The sequence below is a fragment of the Lagopus muta genome, chromosome 7, assembly GCF_023343835.1.
Source record: "Lagopus muta isolate bLagMut1 chromosome 7, bLagMut1 primary, whole genome shotgun sequence".
NCBI classification, from domain to species: Eukaryota; Metazoa; Chordata; class Aves; order Galliformes; family Phasianidae; genus Lagopus; species Lagopus muta.
Genome location: NC_064439.1, coordinates 27774625 through 27795279, shown reverse-complemented (window position 1 = coordinate 27795279; position 20655 = coordinate 27774625). Strand labels below are relative to the sequence as shown.

Sequence of the window (20655 nt, the reverse complement as noted above, 5' to 3'; positions counted from 1 at the left end):
TAGGATGGCTCTATTATGATATTGTGAGGATTCCAGAAGTATAGGTACATATAATTCCTGCTCCATGTCCTATGGAGTGCACTCACAATCCCTGCTCAGTCAGCAGTTAATAATTTTCAGCTGGCAGGCCTCTATTATATTTTGAAGAGCCAGTTAGACTAAAAAATATCTTCACTCCCTAGATATTTGTAACCTTGACAAGCGCATTCTTGGCTTTTTTGTACATCCAGATAAACTTGGAGAAGGTTCCATTCAGGCTTTTTAATATCTCACTGTGGGATGAGGAGAGGAAGCAGCTGCACTGGGGTATCAGAGGCGTGGTAAAATGGACATTTTTATGGAATTGATCTTGCCAAATATAGAAAGAGTAGGAGATCTTTCCACCTCACAAGATCTTTTTGCATGGAGCTAATCAAAAGAGCAATGTTACAGTTCTGCAGGCTAGATAAGGTTACTGGAATAAACAGTCAAAATACGTAATGCTTCTGTTTGCCAACATAAACAGAAAATCCCACCTAGTCAGATCAAATTCTGCTGATGGCAACAAGAATGTTTATTTCTTCTTAGCTTTAATTTCCAATATCCACCCAGAAGCCACCAGTCATTTATAAAATGCCTGAAACCTTTGATTGTGTGTTGACAAGGGATGCATTTTGTTCTAAATGAAGAGTACTTTTGTGTTTCTTTTTGGCTTTCCTATATGTAGTACCAACTTGGGAAGATTGACGAAGAACTTTTTTAATGCTCCTTTCTATCAGAAAAAGAAGGAGGCAACATCATAAGTTAAATGCTTTTAGGTAATGTTGATATAGTACCTTGGGCACTGAGGCCATAAACCACACTGGAACATTAAATTGTTTTGGTTATAAAAATATTAAAGAAGTTTTCCAAAAGAAGGTTTTCTCCCATGCAAATGGTACCTCAGCCCTAGATCACAAGTGACTTGATTAAAATCCCTTTCAGCATCAGTGTGCTCAGGGGCATTTAATCACAGAATTTTTTAGGTACTGAATTTGACTGATAAGGTTACAGCCAATGCAAAGAGAAAGACTCCACCTGAGAGTTCATAAATTGATCATACATAGTTGAACATATCTGTCTGATTGATTGTGCTGTCAAATCTTCTCTGAAAGGTGGCTGCTCATTCTAAGCTTGCACGTGCTAAACACTCTCTATGCACAATATAACAATGAGCCTGCATGGTTTAAAATCATTTGGATTGTTTGTTTTATTTGAAGTAACATCGTTAATAAAATAAAATTCTATAATACTTCTATGTTTGTCTTGAGCAATATAAATACCAGCTGTAAGAGTCACTGTGCTAACTCAATTCATTCTCTTAGGAAAGAATGCCGCTAGCAAACTTAATTATAACTAGTGCATAAGTTTCATTTGCAAGAAAAAGAATGTACATGGCAAAACTTCAAATAGTATATTTGCTTTTGCAACATTGACTGAATTCAAACAAGCAATTCCATGAGCAAAGATCCAAGTACTTCAAGCTGTTACTTGTGAATGGACATTACACCTGCAGAGAAACCCCATGGAGTTCTGGGTGGGGAGAAATATGATTGTGATAAGCAACATAAAGCAGTGCATGTAATAATAGATAGAAATATTAGCTCCTCATATGGCTACTTTTACAAAGACTGTAAGGCTCTGCTATTCCCTACCCTTTCCTAAGCACAAATCTAATGAAGATATGGCTTGTTTTGTAACCCCTTCAAGGAGATAAAAACTTTTCAAGTTTCTGACTTATGGTTACATGAAGAAAATAAATAAATCAGAATAAATGGTATTGGAAAAGTACAAATGAATCATTTTTACTCTTTTTAAATGTGGAATCTCTTTCTAGTTTCACTAGCTCTTTCTTAGGGAGGCCCTGCTGAACATAGCTTCAGCTTCTTGAGGCTTACTAGCTTTAAAACCAGATGTTAATTTTGAGTTAGTTTGCCATGAAAAGGCTTAAGATTGGCTTATTTTGGAAAGTAACTGTAGAACTGCTTTAAATGAATACAAGTGATGGTGCTTCTTTCATGTACAAGGATAATGACTTCTATAGCCACAGAGTCCTGTAGGGCTATCAGAGGTTACTTTGTGCTGTGAAGAAGCATTTTGTCTCAAGCAGACGTTCCTCATAAGTTAGTTTTCCACCTTGTGTTTCTTTTGTAAGTTTCTTTTATATATGCAAAGGAATTTATTAAAGGCAAATCCCCCAAAAGATGTGTTATAGGAGGGTAAGGTAGATGGGAGTTCTAGAAGTAACCTCACAAGCTGCCTGTCTGCCTTTAGACCAAGAAGAGAGACTCAAAAATACACTCTTAGCAAGTCAGGAGGAGGAAACAACCTGAAATGCATTGTGTCCAATTCTGTTTAAAGTGCATTAGTCCTGAAACCTATTGCAGAAAAGCTTTGAGTAGTTAACTGATTCACTGTGATCATGGAAGTAATTTCAAAGAGCACTGGTGGAGAAGCTGGAACTTCTTGGGAGGGAGCAGAGGGAGTTAATTGACTGCTGTCAAAGATTTCTGAAAGGAGAACAAAATACTTCTATCACTGCTCTCTTCTGAAATATAATGTCTATTCCATCCTTGTCGAAATGTGGGAGGTATAAAGCAGAATGTATCACCTAAGCAGTAACCAAACCTCAACTGACTTTTATGTAATGAAAATCCAGAACTCCCTCCTACACCTTCCTGGGTGCCAAAAGTTACAGCTGTCCTTTGTGCACCTGCCAAACTCCCCTTTTTCTCAACAGCTGCTGCAAAGTACTTGTGAGTACTTGGTGCAAAGCTCTGTAATGTAACACTGAGTAGATTATGTTAGATCATTGAGAAGGTGACTAAAGCAATTTTAATCAGAAGGTTTTGGTACCACTTAATAATTTAGAAAAGTTAAATTTCTCTAACTGATATGTTTTGATACAATTTTATAATAAATTAGAAGACATTTAATATCCACACATTTGTTTAAATTGGTTTTAAGCTTCAAGTATATTTTAAAATTGCGAGTGATCTTTTTTTTTTAATTAAAAACGTGAATTCTATCCAATTATATAAGGAAAAAAATTAAGTTCAATTGAATAAAACTACTCATGTATCAAACTGATTAAAATCTCATCTTTATTTGTTTCTGAAAATATTTTAAGTTGATAGTTTCAATTGTAAAAATAATTTTAAGTTAATGGTTTTGATTCTTGCAACCTGATCTAGTGGAAGGTCCCCCTGCCCATGACAGAAGGTTGAACTAATGATCTTTGAGGGTCTGCTCCAGCTCAAACCATTCTATGATTCTCTGATGCTGACCTTATTTTTTTTCATAGACAAGATGAGGAAAAGAAAAATGCCTGTTTTTTCCTTTCCTATTTGCTTTTATAAGTGTTTTGAGTAAGTTGTTATGAAAATGCTATCTCTACATATGTGAAGAAGGTAAGTTTCAGCTGTAGAACATCAGTGATTTCTGTAAAGTCCAGGAGTTTGACTTTCTTTAAAATTTGGCAAGATAAAGGTACTATCTAAAAATAAAAGGAACATTTTCAAAGCCAAAGAAAATCAAGAAGTAAACCTTCTTTTCCTTTTTAATTTAGAATAATCAGGATTATTTTTTGTTTTCCATATTTTTACTTGCATTAGAAGAAATTCAGTTGATAGGCTTAAAAAAACAACAATCCAAGAAAAAGGACAGTGGCTGACCTGGGAGAAAATGTTTAAAAGGCTTAGTGATATGTTCTTCCTGACACATTGTTTAGGCATAGAATTCGGGATACTGACTTCTAAGGCTTGTACTTAAAAATATGCATCTCTTATAGCTAAATAACAGCCTGAAGTGGCACAGCCCTCTTGTTTCCAGTACTTAAGGCTTGTGAGGTATCAGTGCCTTACATTTTAATCTTGTGTATGCCTGTAAAATCTGGAACAGAAAACTTAATTTTAGATAAGATTTCAGAAAAGAGTTTTTTGAAAGAGAAATATCTATTTTCTTGATAGAAAAAGTCTCACTATTGTACTTGTTCATTTTGAGTTCAATCACACTTAATTTTTCAGAGAAGAATGTCTTTATTAAGGAATAATCATTAATTGTAGAAAATACCTATTAATCTTTTCTCTGTATCTGCAGAATGCTAAAATCCTTTGTCAAAAGGAAATATCTATAGAGCATGGTATAAGTTAACTATTCTTAACTTCCATGTGATTGAAGGGCTCCACTGAAGAAGGATTGTTAAATTAGCAGTTTAGGTGATGTGCTTGTTTGGAACCAAAATTATGTGCTAACGTCCAGAAAATGAAGTTGTACTGAAACTATACGTAAAAGACAGAACAGTGTGGTTCCTAATCTTACTAAGGACTTTTATATCTAAGGATATACTGATAACTGAAGTAGTGTAGACTAACCATATCAGCTCCCTTGTTTTGAATCTTGTTCTGTGATTCTTCCAAAGTACTCCTTAAAATAAATTGGTCACAGCAAAAACATTTCTCTGGTACATCAGGAGACGCAGAACGTGATATCATTTACTCAAATCTTAAGTAACAGCCTAATCATCAGATGTGGAGATGCAGATGCTAAACAACTTGTTGACTAAGGGAAAAGAGGCTGTGCTTTCGTGCCAGTAAGCAGATGTGCTCAATAGACTGGCTCCTAAGTGCTGATGTAGAAACAGCTGTTAATGCTACCATCATCTTTAATATCATTCATTTCCCTCCACTTCCTTTGTTTTCCAGATATACATATGCTTGCTCTATATACTTACTCTGTGCTAGTCAGAGGGAGGAGAAGAGGGAGTGCATTTTAATAAATAATAGGCAATCAGACCCTGATTCTGGGAGGTGGTGAGCACATTCAGCTCCTGCTGAAGCTAACTAAAGCAGTGCAAAAGGACTCCTATACTGTCAAGTTTGTCATAGCTTTAGCTTAAGTTGTAAATGGAACAAACTTGTTCTTCCACTGGGAAAAAACTGCAAAGTTTTCAAATTCATGTCTTTAGACCATCTTTTTTTCTCTTTCTAAAGTTTCGTTAATTTTTTTATCATTCATATTCTCCTCTCTTCCCTCCCCTCCCACATTATTTCTCACCTCACGCTGCCTGGTGTATGTTTCAAAGTTTCAAATAATCTGTGCAACTGAAAGGCAGTTTTCCATGAATTGAAACAAATGATACTCTGAAGCACTTCACATAGTTTGTTTCACCTCCTTCCTGTTACAAAAATATGGATGGATCACATATCAGAAACTACTACACCTGCCATAACTGACTTTTTCAGCTCCAAAGGAAGTTCAGAATTCCTATATCTGAATTTGATCTTCAGAGGAAATAACAAGTGAAGAACTTGTCACATATTATTAGCACTTGAGCATAAGAGGTCTCATATAGAGTTCACTGGACTTGATGGAAACACTCCCCCCTGATATTAGTGTGCTTTGAATTGGGTTAAAAGTGGATTTCAGTATTTTAAAATGGAGGAAATAAGGATATATACATATAGAGAAAGAGACAGAATACCTAAACTATTAGGTTCTCCTATATGAGCACCCCAGTACATTAACACAGCAAATGATGTAAAAATAATCTCACACCATTTTTAATAACAAATTTCACTGAAATTAATTATATTTTATATATATATGTAAACTATATATTACATTATATTATATTATAAAAAAATAATTGCCATACCAATAATGAAATTTCTTATTTAATATTCTTTAACTGAGATGTGAATTGTTTGAAATCATTAGCTAAAAAATCCCTAAGACTTTTTTTTAAAAACTTTTTCTTTCTTTTTTTAAATTATCACCAGTTTGATAGGTGATCTGAATGAAGAGGAACTCCCTAGAATGATGACCTCTTCTGATCATTACCTGGAAGCTGGAAAGAATCATAGAATATCCTAAGGTGGAAGGGACACACAAGGATCATTGAGACAAACCCCTGGCTCCACACAGGACTACACAAAATTCAAGCAATATTTATGAGTGTGTTGTACAAACACTTGTTAAACTCAGGCAGTTTTGGGCTGTAACCACTGCCCTGAGGAGCATGTCCCAGTGCCCATCCCACTTTGGTGCAGAACCTGTCCCTAGCCCCTACCTGTCCCTCCCCTGATGCAGCTCCATGCTGTTCCCTCAGGCCCTGTTGCTGTCAGCAGATAGCAGAGCTCAGCACAACTCCTCTGCTTCCTGTGAAAGCTGCAGTCACCATGAGGCCACCCCTCAGCTCCTCTGCTGTGGGCTGAACCAACCTAGGGACCTCAACAGCTCCTCACCCATCTTGCCCTCTAGACCCTTAACCATCTTCATAGCCCTCATTTGGATTCTAATAGTTTTATGTGTTTCCTTCTATTTTGCTTGAAGCCACTCATTGTATACACTATTATTTTGTTTTTCTTCAAGAACATAAAAGCATTCTGAGAATTGCTTAGATTTTTAAAACTTCTTGCTAGCGCTGTTATTTCTTCTTATGAAACAAAATTTTATGGGCCACTATTTCAGAAGTAGGATGAGAATATTCTGTTGTACCAGGGTGAACTCAAAGCCTATTGATTTTTGGCGTTTGGATTGTGCCTGTGGTTGCATTTACGATACTTCCCTTCACCACTGTAGTCATGGCTTTTGCAAGAAAAAAATTCATTGTCTTAAAAACAAACAAACAAACAAAAAAAAACAACACAACACAAAATAAACAAACTGACATTTTAACTTCCCCCACATTGCTGTCAGTGGTGCACCAATACTGCCACTTTTTGAAGACTGTTTGCTTGGACACATCTGATATGTGATCTTAGTATGATAATTCCTAATATCACAGCAGCCACCAACAAATACCTTCCCCTTTACGCTCATTTCACCGTACATACCAGATGCTTTGCTTCTAATGAGTTGACTAAAAGAAAGGATGTTCTGGGCTTTAAGGCTCTTAACTAACCTGGAATCATTTTGCTCTTTCCCAAGTGACCAGCTTTAACAGCTCACATTGGCTTTAACTGGAGCATAGAGTATAAAAAAAATAGCTATACCTTTCTTCCTTCCCACACACATAGATACAAATCACGATGCCAGCTATCAATTCAGTTGCAGTAAAGTTTTAATATAAAATTCTGAGTGATAGTAAAGGTTAAACACGACAGTGTTTCCTGGATGTATAAGACAGATTCAGCAAGACAGCATTCTTGTGGCTCTACTACTCATGTTGTACAATGTGTCCTGCTGTGACGGTTTCTTGCTGTTTCTTTTAAAACTCTAAAACACATTCTGCTAAGCACAGATGAGAATACACCGGCATTGCAAGCCTTCTTGCATTATTTTCCGAGGGAAACGTTGCGGATATTGTTTATTTTTCTGTGGAACCCTCATATTATGTGTTGCACAGACACACATGTATCAGATTTTTTAGTAACATTAACTCTAAATGGATCAAATCCAACAATCTTCCCTTCATTCACAAATAGTGTTTTCAGTGACAGTATTATAAGCTGATTTGAAATCAGCCTTTAATCTAGTCGAATATATTTGACAGATGCTATGCACATCCTTTTTATTTTTTTCTTCTGGCTATTGAAAAAGAGTGCTTGTGGTTTGCAGAGCTGGTACTTTAGAACTGTGCAAATAATTTAGCTTTACTTTTTTCTTTTTTCTTTTCTTTTTTTTTTTTTTTTTTCCATATATTTCTATACAGAGAATGGGAGGAGGGGAAATGAGTTTCAGCTGGAGTAAAATCTTGGGGTATAATGTAACTTCAAATGTACAGATACATTTTTAATCTTTCATGCCATTGATTTATTTTCCATTCTTATCTGAAATTATTTGATTAACTGCTGATTTTGATTCAAATTTATAACTGCTTTGTTGTCTGCCTTTGTGGGTGTTTATTTGTGTGAAAAATGTGAATAAATGGAATAGAATTAAGGATTTATCAACCAGGTTCATTTAAAGGCATTTGTAACATAGACAGGGAAGTAATAAGTTTTGACTGTAAGAAATGCTCTTTCAGGCATTTCAGCGAATTAAGAGGAAAAGAACTTTTACAGTGCTCTGCTCAAAACCCACCAGTTAACAGAAACAAACAGGCTGAAAACACTGAAAATTTTTCAGTGGAAGTTCCTCTCCAAAGTGATTAGCTTCCTTTAAAACGTAATTAGAAAATAAGCAGCACTGTGGATACCACACTGGACTACTCAACAGCTGGGATCTCCTGTCCAGTCCCTTGTGGGTTCATTTGTGTCTCTGTTTCTTTATCTGTGGAATGGCATTAATGCATTTTTCAAGAGCATGTTGAATTTCCAGTGTTTTCTAAAGGGCTTTGAGGTCTTCCCATTGAGGGCATGACAGCAGTGATGCATATTGCAGCTGGGCCTGCAGCCTTCTTGCTGTAACTTTTTTCCATCCCCTGCAGTCATTCTCCTCACATCCCCAGGGCTCTCATCCCCTCCCAGACTTGATCTCTTGCAGTTCAGGGAGTCCTTGAGGCACTTCTAACCAAAAAGACAGGGCTATTCTACAGCTAGGAAGATGATTATCAAACTTCAGTGACTCCATCTCTATTTTCTTGTTTTTTTTTCTTTCTTCCACAAAGGTAAAAGTTTGGTTCCAGAACAGACGGATGAAGTGGAAGCGGGTAAAAGGAGGCCAGCAAGGGGCAGCAGCCCGGGAAAAGGAACTGGTGAATGTGAAAAAAGGCACGCTGCTCCCCTCTGAGCTCTCTGGCATTGGGGCAGCTGGTCTCCAGCACACAGGGGACTCACTAGCGAATGATGACAGCCATGACAGCGATCACAGCTCTGAGCACGCACACTTATGATACACAGAGAGTGTCCCAGCTCCGTTCTCAGGAAAGATGCTTTGCTGGCAAGCCTTACACAGGCATCGTTTACGTATGCAAGTGACTCTGGCAATGATTTTTAAAGTTGTTATGGAAGATTCAGGCTTATTGTGTCTGTTTTTCTTGATTTTTAGATGGTTTACAGTAAGTGCCATGTCTTAAAGGTGCCTCAAGAGTGGAGAAGTGGAACTTTGAACATTCCAGATTTGTTTGTCATGTTTATGACAGCGGGCAGGTATTTTTGCTTTAGCTTGCACTGAAAATTACATTGCTCTCAACAGACGTTATATTCTGAAAACCACAGTGCCACAAAATCACTATCTAGTGGATAAGAAATGTATTTTAACTCTGTATATATTTACCTTACAGCATTTTCCTGTCTTCACTAATTTTAGCAATGCATTCATATTAGCTGATGGCAATAGTCACTCATGACAATAAATGGCTTTTTGTCTCTTTATTTTTGTTTTGTTTCGCCAAAGACATACAATACATGCAGATACTTTTGTTCAAGTAGAGAAAGTATCTGCTAGGACTAGTCCTTGTATGACAGACAAAACAAACGTTATGTTGCATTTACTATCAACTGCTGCTAATAGGGTATTATTAAACTTACCTAGCTCCTCAATTCTTCTTATCTTATAACTGCAAAAAATGATTTTTAGGATCATAAGGATAGTCCAGTAATCTGCCAGAAAATTTTCATGCTCAGTGGAAACCCCAGAAAGGATTATTCATTTCTACTTTGTCATCACTGAGTACATTGATTAATACCGACTCTGCGGAAATGTTGCTTCATCTTCAGTTTAAAAAACAGCAGTAAGCTGAAAGTTATTATCAACTGTTTATGTTGGTAGGAATCAAAATATGAAGGTAACTCAGTATTGTGTCCCGTATGTAAAATCAAGACACATTTTCTGTTATAAGCTTTTGTGTACATACAGGCAAACACCAAAACTCAAAATTTAATGCAAACCATTGATTGTACTTTGTAAAGAAAAATGTTTAATAAATAATCCTTTTTAAATATTTCTCGTCTCTCTACAGTGATTTCACAGGAAACTTAAAAGAGTTGTTTTGTAAAAGTCCTAAGGAACTCTGACTTTTTTGGGTCTTTTAGAACTTCATCTGTGAACAAAACAAAGCTACATTTTCAAATTAAGGCTTTTAATCTTGGATAAACTTTCTACCTTCATCCATTTGGGAAACTCTTTCCTTCAGCAGGAAAAAGGCATCTAGAGGCTACTGATGTCTTTGGCCAAAAACAACAAGAGTCTGTTCAACCATTTTTCCAGATCTAGAGTGAATATAAAGGGTTATTTTGTTGGACATTGTTGAAATGGATTAAAATGAATAAACATCAGGAAAGGGATGCACACTTACGACATAATTTTTATGATAGTGCTGTTCAAGAGAAAGATATTAAAATACCTCCAAAAATGTAAGGGATTAATTCAAGTGTGTTCAGCAAAGAAGATGCAGAGTGAAAGAAGGAGCAAGTGGGAAATATGCATGTCTTTGAGAGTATTCACTGAAGCTCTGCCATGTGGAGTAATAGGGCATCATATAAGTTAAATGCAATCAAGAGATCTGAGTCTGTTTTCTAAATCCTTTCCACTGTAGATTTGATCTTTCTTGCAGGTTAATTGTTGTCATGATCCCTTTAGTTTAAAATATCCAAACAGTAGATAATTCATGTCTTTAAAGACTTTAAAGAGTACTTTATTGATTCCAGGAGTTGAAGGGTTTTGCTATTTGTTTCTCAGTTCTTTTTCAAATGCCTTTTTCATACAAAATTACTAAGTTTGCAAGGAGGATAGAGAAGTAATCCAACGGCTTGCAAATACTTGATATTTTTCATTTTGATGACTAAATGGGAAAGTTTTTGAGTGGTGATGGTGATTATCAAAATAGGAAATAAAAAGTGACCCGGACTAATACTTCTTATTCTAGGCTAGTTTTGCTCCCTGCTAAAAGAAATATACCTGAATTTTAGAATGAAAAAAACTTAATTAAAAAATTAAAACAAACCACCTTGAATTTTCAGATATTACCTTCTTATAAAAACAAAGACTTTTAGTCAAATTTTAGGTGACCCATTTTACTACCTAAGATGTAAGAGAGTATTATTATCTTTCAAATACTATCATTGCCAAAATGCCTTTTTGAGCACACGGAATTGATTAGTGCCTTTTATACACTTTAAGACTGAACTTGAAAAGGGTTCTGCCAAGTTTGAGATGACACTTCACAGTACAAATGGAAATAGCTTATTTATATTACTTGAAATGCACCAGTGATGTCTTCCTAGCCCAAGGCATTTTGAGAGATGTATTATTGTGTGATTTGATTGCAATACTTGCCAATATGTGTGATGGTGGCAATCATGAGCTGTAATAATCTCACTACAAGGTAGAATATTTTCCATTTGAGGATCGTCTTTTTCAATTTTCCTTGTTTAGCTGAATCTCTACAGATATGAGGGACAAGGAGAGAAACATGCAGATGAATGTAAATTGCTTGGAGAATTTTTATATAATTTTATTTAAGTAAATCTTCAAACAAAGCACCAAATCATGTAACTTTACACTGGAGTATGAGTGTGGGAAGATTAGCAAAATTGATTGTCTTCCATATTTTAAAAGGAGATAAGTCTTTGAATGTGGCCAAAAAACACTGACTGGATGTAGCAACGTTTGCTGGCTTCAAACAACTGTTTTGTGGTTAGACCACTGCAAAGCGAAATATGGTGCAGAGATCCCACATTGGCAGAAGTTGAAGCTACAAATTCTAAGCACAGTGAGCTTCCTACTATGATCTTGAATGAATTTACTTACAAGCACAGCCCCATGGAAATCCAGACGCATCTTCCACTAGCTCATGCTCAAGCCGTGTACAGCAGCAGTGAACCCTCTGCTCATTAACAGTGCTTTTTGGGTGAGCAATTCTACTCAAAACTCATCAGTGCAGATGGTATTATGGTTTCTTCTGAACATACGAATTACTCAAAAACTAGCTTATGGAATCAACAAACTGATGCAGCATATTATGAATTGTATCAAAGTTTTAGCATAAGTTGTTCCTGAAAACAACTTTGATGGCTTCTGAACTATAACTTAAAGTTCTGTTTTATACTCTGGGTTTTTTATCTGCTTGCTGATTAACAAAGGATTCTTTCACCAATCCAGCCATACAGTACGGCTAAGAGTATACAACTTGACAGATGGGCACAGACAACCCTTGATATTGTGATTTGCAATTTGCAGGCACTTGATAGAATGAAGTTTGATGAAACTTCATTTGGTTTACTTATTTTCATTAGTTTCTGTTATTAAATAGTGACTGATCTGTTTTATGTCTAATCATTGATGAACCCTTCTTCTAAGGACTTGTAACATATTTTATCTGCCCAGAGATCATCTTTCTTTGATGCTCAAAATATCGTTGACTCAGAGATAGAATCTGAATACACGGATAATCTAACTGACTGTAGGACAGGAGTGATCTCTGACAGTTTTTCAACATGATAAATGATTGGAATTAATTTCTTTCTACTGTCTTTGAGGTACAAGACTACGTAGTATTTGCAGGGTTTCCTTTTCTTCCCTTATGGCTGTTGACTTTTTATTTTGTCTTGTTAATTGTGCCTTCATGTTTTTCAGATTTATTTTGGCAATGGTTGTTCAAGAGGTGTGGTTAAAACAATACCATTGCAAACTAACTGGACTTACTTAATTACTTATTCAAAGCAGTTTGAATATATTTTCTAAACTTCTTTCCTTTGGATCAAAATTAGCAAAAATGGAATGTAAGGAGAGGCTCTATATGTCTTTCCACCAAATGCAAGATTTGAAGCTAGTTTCCTGGTTTCTTAAATGAAGACTGCTGCAATGTTATTTGCACAAATGAACGAAAATGAAATAGCATTAGGACATGTGCTCTTAGTTGGTATGAGAAAACAAAGTTATATAAGTTAGGGACAAAAAGTCAGCTTGAGCCTTTGTTTAAAATTTCCTGGCTTCAGTTAGTTTGTGTCTCTTGGGTGAGCCTGTATTTAATAGGGTTCATGCAGTATTTAAGATTCAAGAAATTTTAGAGCAATGTTTAACCAATAATGTACTATAATTTAATATCACTGAGTGTGTGTGTACTGAAAGGAAGAATTCTGTACACAACCTGATGTCTATATTCATTCAAAAAAGGTAGTGTACCTGATATAGCCTGTAATAACTGGCATATGGCCTCACTGTTGTTGCACACTATTACCTCATATTAATAAGAATTTACTAGACCTCATGTGCTTTTATGTATTTCTATCCATTTTAATTTAGGTCCCATAGTTTTTTGACATCATTTACAGCTGAAAGGTACAGTATGTGGATCAATTTCCATATAGTTTAAGGTCTATATCTGTTATTCAGGGCCTCCATGTGGTGTAATAAGAGGCTATCACAGTCATTTGTATAAAATGCAAATGTATTAGAGGTTTCTGATTTCACAGTTTTTTCTTACTTCTTCCCAAGTGCTTGAAGACTTACTAATCTTTGTTGTCTTTCTCTTGGCATCTGAACTGTCACAACTCCTGTCTGCAGAACTTGGTTGATACATTGATTACATTCAGTTGATAAAAACTTATCTCAGCAGTAAACTTGCTTTGTATCAATAACTAGAAAAGAACCCAAGAAGAACTGTGAATGAAGAGCTCATTAAATAATAATCATAGTTGGGAAAAATCATAGTTCCTTTATTTTTCAGTGCTTTTATGTAGACAGACTCTGTCTACATAAAGAGTTTTTAAAGAAAGGTATGTTTTAAAGTACTTTATTGAGTAAATGATGGTGAACTCAAGAAATTTGTACTGGTCACTTGTGTCATGGACCCAGCAAACCTTTTGATTTATTACCACTTTGGTTTGCACTGTGGACACTTTTCTGCTCTTTTTTTGGTCTTACTTGGTCCTTGAGTGATTACTATAATAATCTCTTCCAACCCTCAAGACCCTGAGTCCTTTTGTCAACAAATGATTCACAATAAAGAGTAAATACATGGTTCTTCAAATCACAAATAAAAAGTATGATTGCGATAGGATATAAGAATATGAATAAGAACATTAAACAATAGTAAAAATAGTATTCTATTCAGACCATTAATTGAGTTCTGTTGTTTCCATAAATGGTTTTGGTTTTTTGTACAGAAATATCATTATTTTATTCATTTTTATTTACTGTGTTTATTTCTATTAAGGTTATATATTTGAATTTAATTATTTAGTTGTTATATCAAACAAAATAACAAAAAAAAATTTGTTTTCTCTCAAAAGAAAGACAAAATACTTTATTGCTGATTGGATTTTATCTGCAAATTTTGAAAATTTATCATCCAATATAAGAAAATTTGAAAAAGATTATTTTATATTCATGAACAACAAATTTCAGATTTGCTCATTCTTCAAGTAAACATCACAATAATTGATTTCCTTAAGAATTTTCTTGTCATATATGAAAATATAATGGCCTTCATGTTGTTAATGTCCCCTTGTTTGAATTATCTAATCTGTAAAACTATCTGAAGGAATGAAAATGGTAAATATGTATATAAGTGATATAGTACTTAGGGACATATTCTCATCTTTAGCGTTACAATGACTATATAGCCACTGTGTATGTTTCTTATGTCTGCAGGGTTTTTAGAAATATGCTTGTTCTGAATGCTTACTAAATTATTTGCTAAGAAAGTCACATGCACAGCTGAGAAAATACTGAAATGGGCATTTTCCCAAATTAAAAATTTATCTTGAAAAGTACCCTTAGAATATTTTATGCAACCACCACAGAAATGCATTTAGGAGAGTAAAAAGTACTGAGGGCAAAAAAGTTTGGAAGTAAGACACATTATAAATAATTTTATATATGCATTTCTATAATTCTCATGTCCATAATTATTCATTGGAATTGTATAAAAAATGCACAATTTTTAGTTCGTAAATTTTACTAAATATAACATATACCTGGTCCTTTTCTAAAACTAGTATTTATGCATAAGCTATTTGATTCTGACAACTGATTATTATGAAAAGATCTCAGGATTCCATTTATATAGAATATTTTTGCTAAAAAGAAGTATAACTATTCCAAGGAAGCAAAGGACTTCATCTAAGCCCTATAGATGGCAATGGAAAGATTACGATGGATTTCACAGATATTTGGATTTAGCCCAAGGTATACACAAAAGTTCATACAAATCAGAGAGCAGTCCAGGATTAAGACATTAGCCAATAATTTCCAAAGTGACTGTTGACTTTGTGCCTCCGTTATGACACACAGTATCCTGATTTCAACAAAGTTTTGAGTGAAAATTAAGTCCACTTTATAGAAATGTGAGTTGAGAACTTCATATTACTAGCCAGTTAAGAAAATTTTGTTCCTGGTTCTGACAGGAGTTGTATAATATTGGATTTCTATAGCTGGCAAGTCATCACATTACATTATTAAATCATAGTTTTCATAACCAATATAAAAGAAACTTGCAATGCTGCTTTCCTTTGACTATAATTTGTAGCATTAGTAGATAAGAAAAATAAAGCACATTATACAGAGGTAGGTTTGAACAGATGTTTCTAAATGGTTGTGGGGGGGGAGAGGAGGTAGGGGTGTTGAGGAAGGTAAAACTTTCCTTCCACTCAGATGTCTGTCTTGAATTTCTCACAGTTTTTGCAGACAGTTTGGCTCATTTCCAACATACATCGTTGCCTGTCTGGTATGAAAAATGCCATCTGTGGTGTATGGAAGTTCTTTCTTTAAAAGTGGCCTGCTAATTATTGTTCAGGCAGGTGTTACTAAAGTGAAGTCAGGTGTCAAGCATGATATAACCTTCGAATTGCCTAGAATTGCCTTGTTCTCATGTGTTGCTCTTTCTCAAAAGAGTACAGCAGAACATTTGCAGAGAATTGAAAAGTTGGTTTATACAGGACTGAGATGACTCATGCAGTGGTATACACTGTGGTGTTGTTCAAAAAATGAAAGTTAATAGATATAGGTTGGATGAAGTTTCTGCTCCTTCTTATTTACAATGCAGTCTTGAAAAATGTTAAAAATCCTGATGCTCTCAGAAATTTCAGATAGGGTAAAAGGTGGTGGAAAGAATTTCCTTCTGTGCTTCATAATAGACTGGGAGGACTGTTTGTTGAAAGGAGAGGAGAAAGATGGCTGTATTTTGTGAATGACACCTGCAAATTCTCACCTATATTCACTCTCCCATACACTCGCACTTTTAAGCTTTTTGAAGATTAACAGGATGATTAATGGGCCAGAATCAACACATGGGGGCTGCAGGCAGGCATGCAATTGATCCAGGAGTCCCAGTTCCCAGGATAAGCACTGCTGCTGCCTCTCATTTACAATAGTTAGTATGCTCCCCTGACTTTCTTACATGACATCAGCCCTCCCAACAGAAGATGAAAACTCACCGCACTGAGCCAGATGTCTCTAGCAGATGAGTGTTTTTAGGAGGTAAGGGATTGCCACTACAAATGCAAGGCTTCCTCTTTCCTATGGAGTTTTCAGAAAGTCTTTTGAATAAACAGCCTTTTTACTCTTTGTAATCTGGGTGTTCAGAATGAATAACAGTGTTAGCAGTTTAAAAAATGAGGATGAGGAAAATACAGGCACATTTACTCCTTTTGACAGTAAGGCTTTGCACTGTTTGCTCTATCAGTGATGAAAGTAATCAAAATTTTTCTGCAGCCTTACGCAAAACCCTTGACAAAATATTTACAATAAATTGATATGACATTGAGATAAAGTGCAGTCTTTTAAGTAACTGCGTATCTAGCACTGTTGTATTTTTTTATCAACCCTGAGACATCTGGATGATTTTGAACTACTAGTTTTCTATCACAAAGAGCAGTTCTACTTTGATAAAGACTTCCTCTTGTGTTTTCAATATAATGCTTAGCCTCTGACTGACTTAGCATACTGCGATTATGAGATGTACACAAAGAACTGGCATGCAGCGCTATTGAGATGATTTCCTTTCTGGCTCAGCCAGATTCCTGTTAAAAGTTATACTGACTCTTATGAGACTAAGAAAAGAAGAATTAAAGATTCAGCCACAGTGCAAAGATAAGCCTGATGAAGCTGGAGTTAGGATCTACTGAAATTAAAAGCAGACCTTGCACAAATACATTTATTGAAACATACCAAATACATTTCATTAAACAAATAAAACAGTACAAAAACAACAATAAAAAAAAAACTACCTAGCCCAAATTGAATACCAATCAAAATCTAACTCATTAGATTGAGTTCTTCATGGAATCTGTGGAACAGAAGCTTTCAGGTTTCCATTAGAAAGGAAGGAAAACAAAGCCAAAAACTGCACAGAAATTGTTCCTGTGCTATAACATGTCAAAGGCTAAAATCCATTAAATACCTCATCATATAATGGATTAAATATGGATGAAGACACTAGTTTGTGACTGAGTCCATCCTACAATGGCCTTTCTGAAAGACTTTGTGAATACAGTATTTGATTCTCCAATATAGAGATTTTTTTCTGTTCTGGCAGGAGACTAAATTCTCGTAACAAACATATACAAGAATATTCCACTGCCTCAGACTATTAGAAAATTAGTCCAGTATAGCAAAAGGCTTTCTCACTTTAACAGTCCTTTTGTTTTTCTGGAGATCTGATAGAATTGTGAGGGTCAAGGTGGATGTAGGCTGCTCACAGATTTTAATAGATAAAGGCTATATTATCATTCAGACATTTAAATCTGCTTCTAAAGAATCATTTTGAAAGTTATAGGCAGCTTTATGAAAACTATAAAACCCCACTGTCTCTACTTTTGCCTATCACTGCTGTGCAGCTCTCTCTGAGGTGAAGATTTGCAGCTGCTTAACAATTCAAAGAATAACAGAATAAGTAAATGTGAATAATGATGTGTCTAACCACAGCCTACAGCTGCACTTTGTGCAATATAACCATGAATGTTATATGAGATATATGAGATATGACGTTGCACATATTAGTAAAGCAATAGTAAATTACTCAGACTAGCAAAAATAAAATAATGCATAGGCATTATATCTATCTTGCCTGAAAAGAAAAAAAATTTCTCACTTCCCACTCTTACATTCTCCAAGATGAAGAAGCATATCTGAAACTGGCATAAAGCATGAGATTCCCTTTTAGAAGTGATACTGTGATGCGTAGGACAATACAGGTTTTTTATTTTTAAGGACGTTTAAGATCCTTTTGTGCATGTGTGTGTTTGTGAGTTATAAAATCAGGTGAAGGCTTCATGATGTATTTGAGAAATAATTTCTCTGAATTTAATTAACCTTACTCACCAGCATTCTTTGTGGCTCATATCTACTACATCTCTGTCAAACCGATGATCATACTCAATCTGTGAACTTTTAAAAAATATGTATTTCTTGTACTGTGGAGAATTCTGATATTTGAAACGATTTCTCATTGTAAATCGGGTTGCAAAGTCATCATCATAAAAAAAACAAAAAACAAAAAAAAAAAACCAAAGCCTTTTACAAAGCAAAATTGAGACTTGTGGACATATATTAAGAATTTGGAGATGTTTCCACCCTATAGCAGTAGCTTTGGTATTTCTCATAGGTGTGAAACAGAAAAACAGCATTAGACTAAGTATTAATGTGAGCAGTGGAACAACTGGAAGAATTGTTGCTTAGAATAGTAATAGTCAAGGAAAATAATGTAACAAGTATTCTTCTCTTCATCTGTCCAAACAAGAGGAAATCTTTCAGCTTCTGAAATGCCAGTTTCTGAAATTGACGTAAGGCCCAAAATGTTTTTATTATGATAATGTCAATTAATTCAAGATGTCTGTGGAGGGAATTCAGGTAGGAATGTGCTTTACTGGAGCTGAACTATTCGATGTGGCAGATATCAACATTTTACACCCTAATTGCATACTTGCTGGTTCAGAATACATACCAAATGTTTCAGTCCAGATTCTAATTCTAGTTACAGTAATGTAACACTGAAACAAACACAGATCTGCATGTGATCACTGTGTCTAGTTTCTAGCAGAGGGAATCAAAACAAAACAAGCAATAATAGCAACTACAACTAACTAAATAAAAAAAAATCTTCTTAGAAGCATTTTATTGAAAATTTTTCTTGTTCACTACATAATAGTCAGTGTTTGCTCAAGTTTAACTGTGAAAAAACTTAAAAAAATATATAAAGGTGAAAAACCATTGAGAGCTCAGCTGGAGACACAGGGCAACGAGTTCAAATTCCTTTAGCTTTGTGACAGTGCCTGCATGCCAAAGGTACTCCTGTATTCTATAAGACATGTCAGAGAGCCTAACTTTTATATTAATATTTTTCTCCAAATTCTGCAGAGTTGGTAGAGAAAAGCCTGTGTTTATTCTTGGTTTCCCTACTTCCCATCTTTCCTCTCACTGTGTTCCATATCCGAAGGTTTTCCTCTCTGTGGTCTGAAACAAAGGATTAACATCACAGAAATGGCTCAAACATGTCAACAGCAGCTTTGCTGACTGAGAACTGTGGTTTTAAACATGACCAATCTGCACCAAACTAGAGAGATTTGTGAGGTCAACATATATTTTTTTAATAGATAAATACAAAATAACTTACTTTATAAGTATAATTGCTTTATTCAGATGGACTATGCAGATTGTACTGGATTTCATAATCTTTTAAGAATGAGCATGCATTCTCCAGGTAGCTCATGAATCCCTTAAAAATTAGAGGATGATTCATGTAAAAATTATGGAGTTGATACTTTGCAAACATATTTTAGTAGACAAAACTGACCCAGACAGCTGCATGTGAACTCAAGAAAATCTAATTGTTTTTAAATCAATTTTCCACTATTTTATCTCCCAGCATCTTGGAAAAATGCCACAAAACACCCATAAGCACTCACCACCCCCAAAACACTACACGTACAAATTTTACTATTTTGATTAGGCTTTGGCTCAGATATTAAATCAGTAAGAGTTTCATGACAGGTAAACAACTCAGAAAAGAAAACCTTATAGACATCTTGACCACAGCTGCTGTATGCATTACTCTGTACACTGGAAGGATTCCCCAAAACTAAATATCAGGGAATACATTCCATACTTATGACATACAAATTTGAAGACTATTTCATTCCCTGAACATAAAAAGAGATTAGAAACATTTATGAATATATGGAGACCTGAATTTTGGAACTGGAATGAAAGAGAAAGAATTGGCATTTCATAAGTGGATTTTGTAGCAGATAGTCTTTTTTTTTTTTTTCCCTAAAGTAATGTGCACGAATAAATGAAATTTCTATTTCTATATTGATTTGTATTGATGATTCAAAAAACTGGTAAAAAGAAAAGAAAAAAAAAGTTTTTGCTATGGTGAACTGTGATATATGTATTATTTGTAATTTGACTGACAGTATTCTAATACTTCATTTTAACTGAATGACTTTGAGTTTTTCTTGCATTTTGTAATACCTTAAAAAGTCTCAGGCATAAAATGAGCTTTAAATTTGCAAACTGAAAAGCACTCAAGGATTGAAACACTTTGTCTTTAAGCTTAATGTATAGTTCCAGATCTTATGAATTATGGTGCCATTTAATTGCCTCACCATATGATACCCTATCCTGAGATCTTTAGCTACATATCTGCTCTAGATTTCCAATAGCCTAAAAGCATGGTAATTCTAGACAGTTTGGCCTTCCTTTACTTTCCTTAGTTTTGGTGGGTCTTTTTGGTTTGTTTGTTTTTTTTTGACAGTACTATTTTTACTGTAGTAGTTATTTGCTGATATTGTTTTATTATGTCTTGACCTG

The 20655-nt window shown here is 35.0% G+C and overlaps 1 protein-coding gene across 1 annotated transcript in view; it reads left to right on the top strand.

The window, feature by feature from the left end:
- MEOX2 (mesenchyme homeobox 2) overlaps positions 1–9844 on the top strand; it is a 52927-nt gene extending 43083 nt beyond the window's left edge. The window contains exon 3 of the mRNA XM_048951236.1: positions 8570–9844. Coding sequence (XP_048807193.1) covers positions 8570–8794 — 225 coding nt within the window. The 3' untranslated portion in view covers positions 8795–9844. The remainder of the gene's footprint in view (positions 1–8569) is intronic.
- Positions 9845–20655: the final 10811 nt, after the last annotated feature.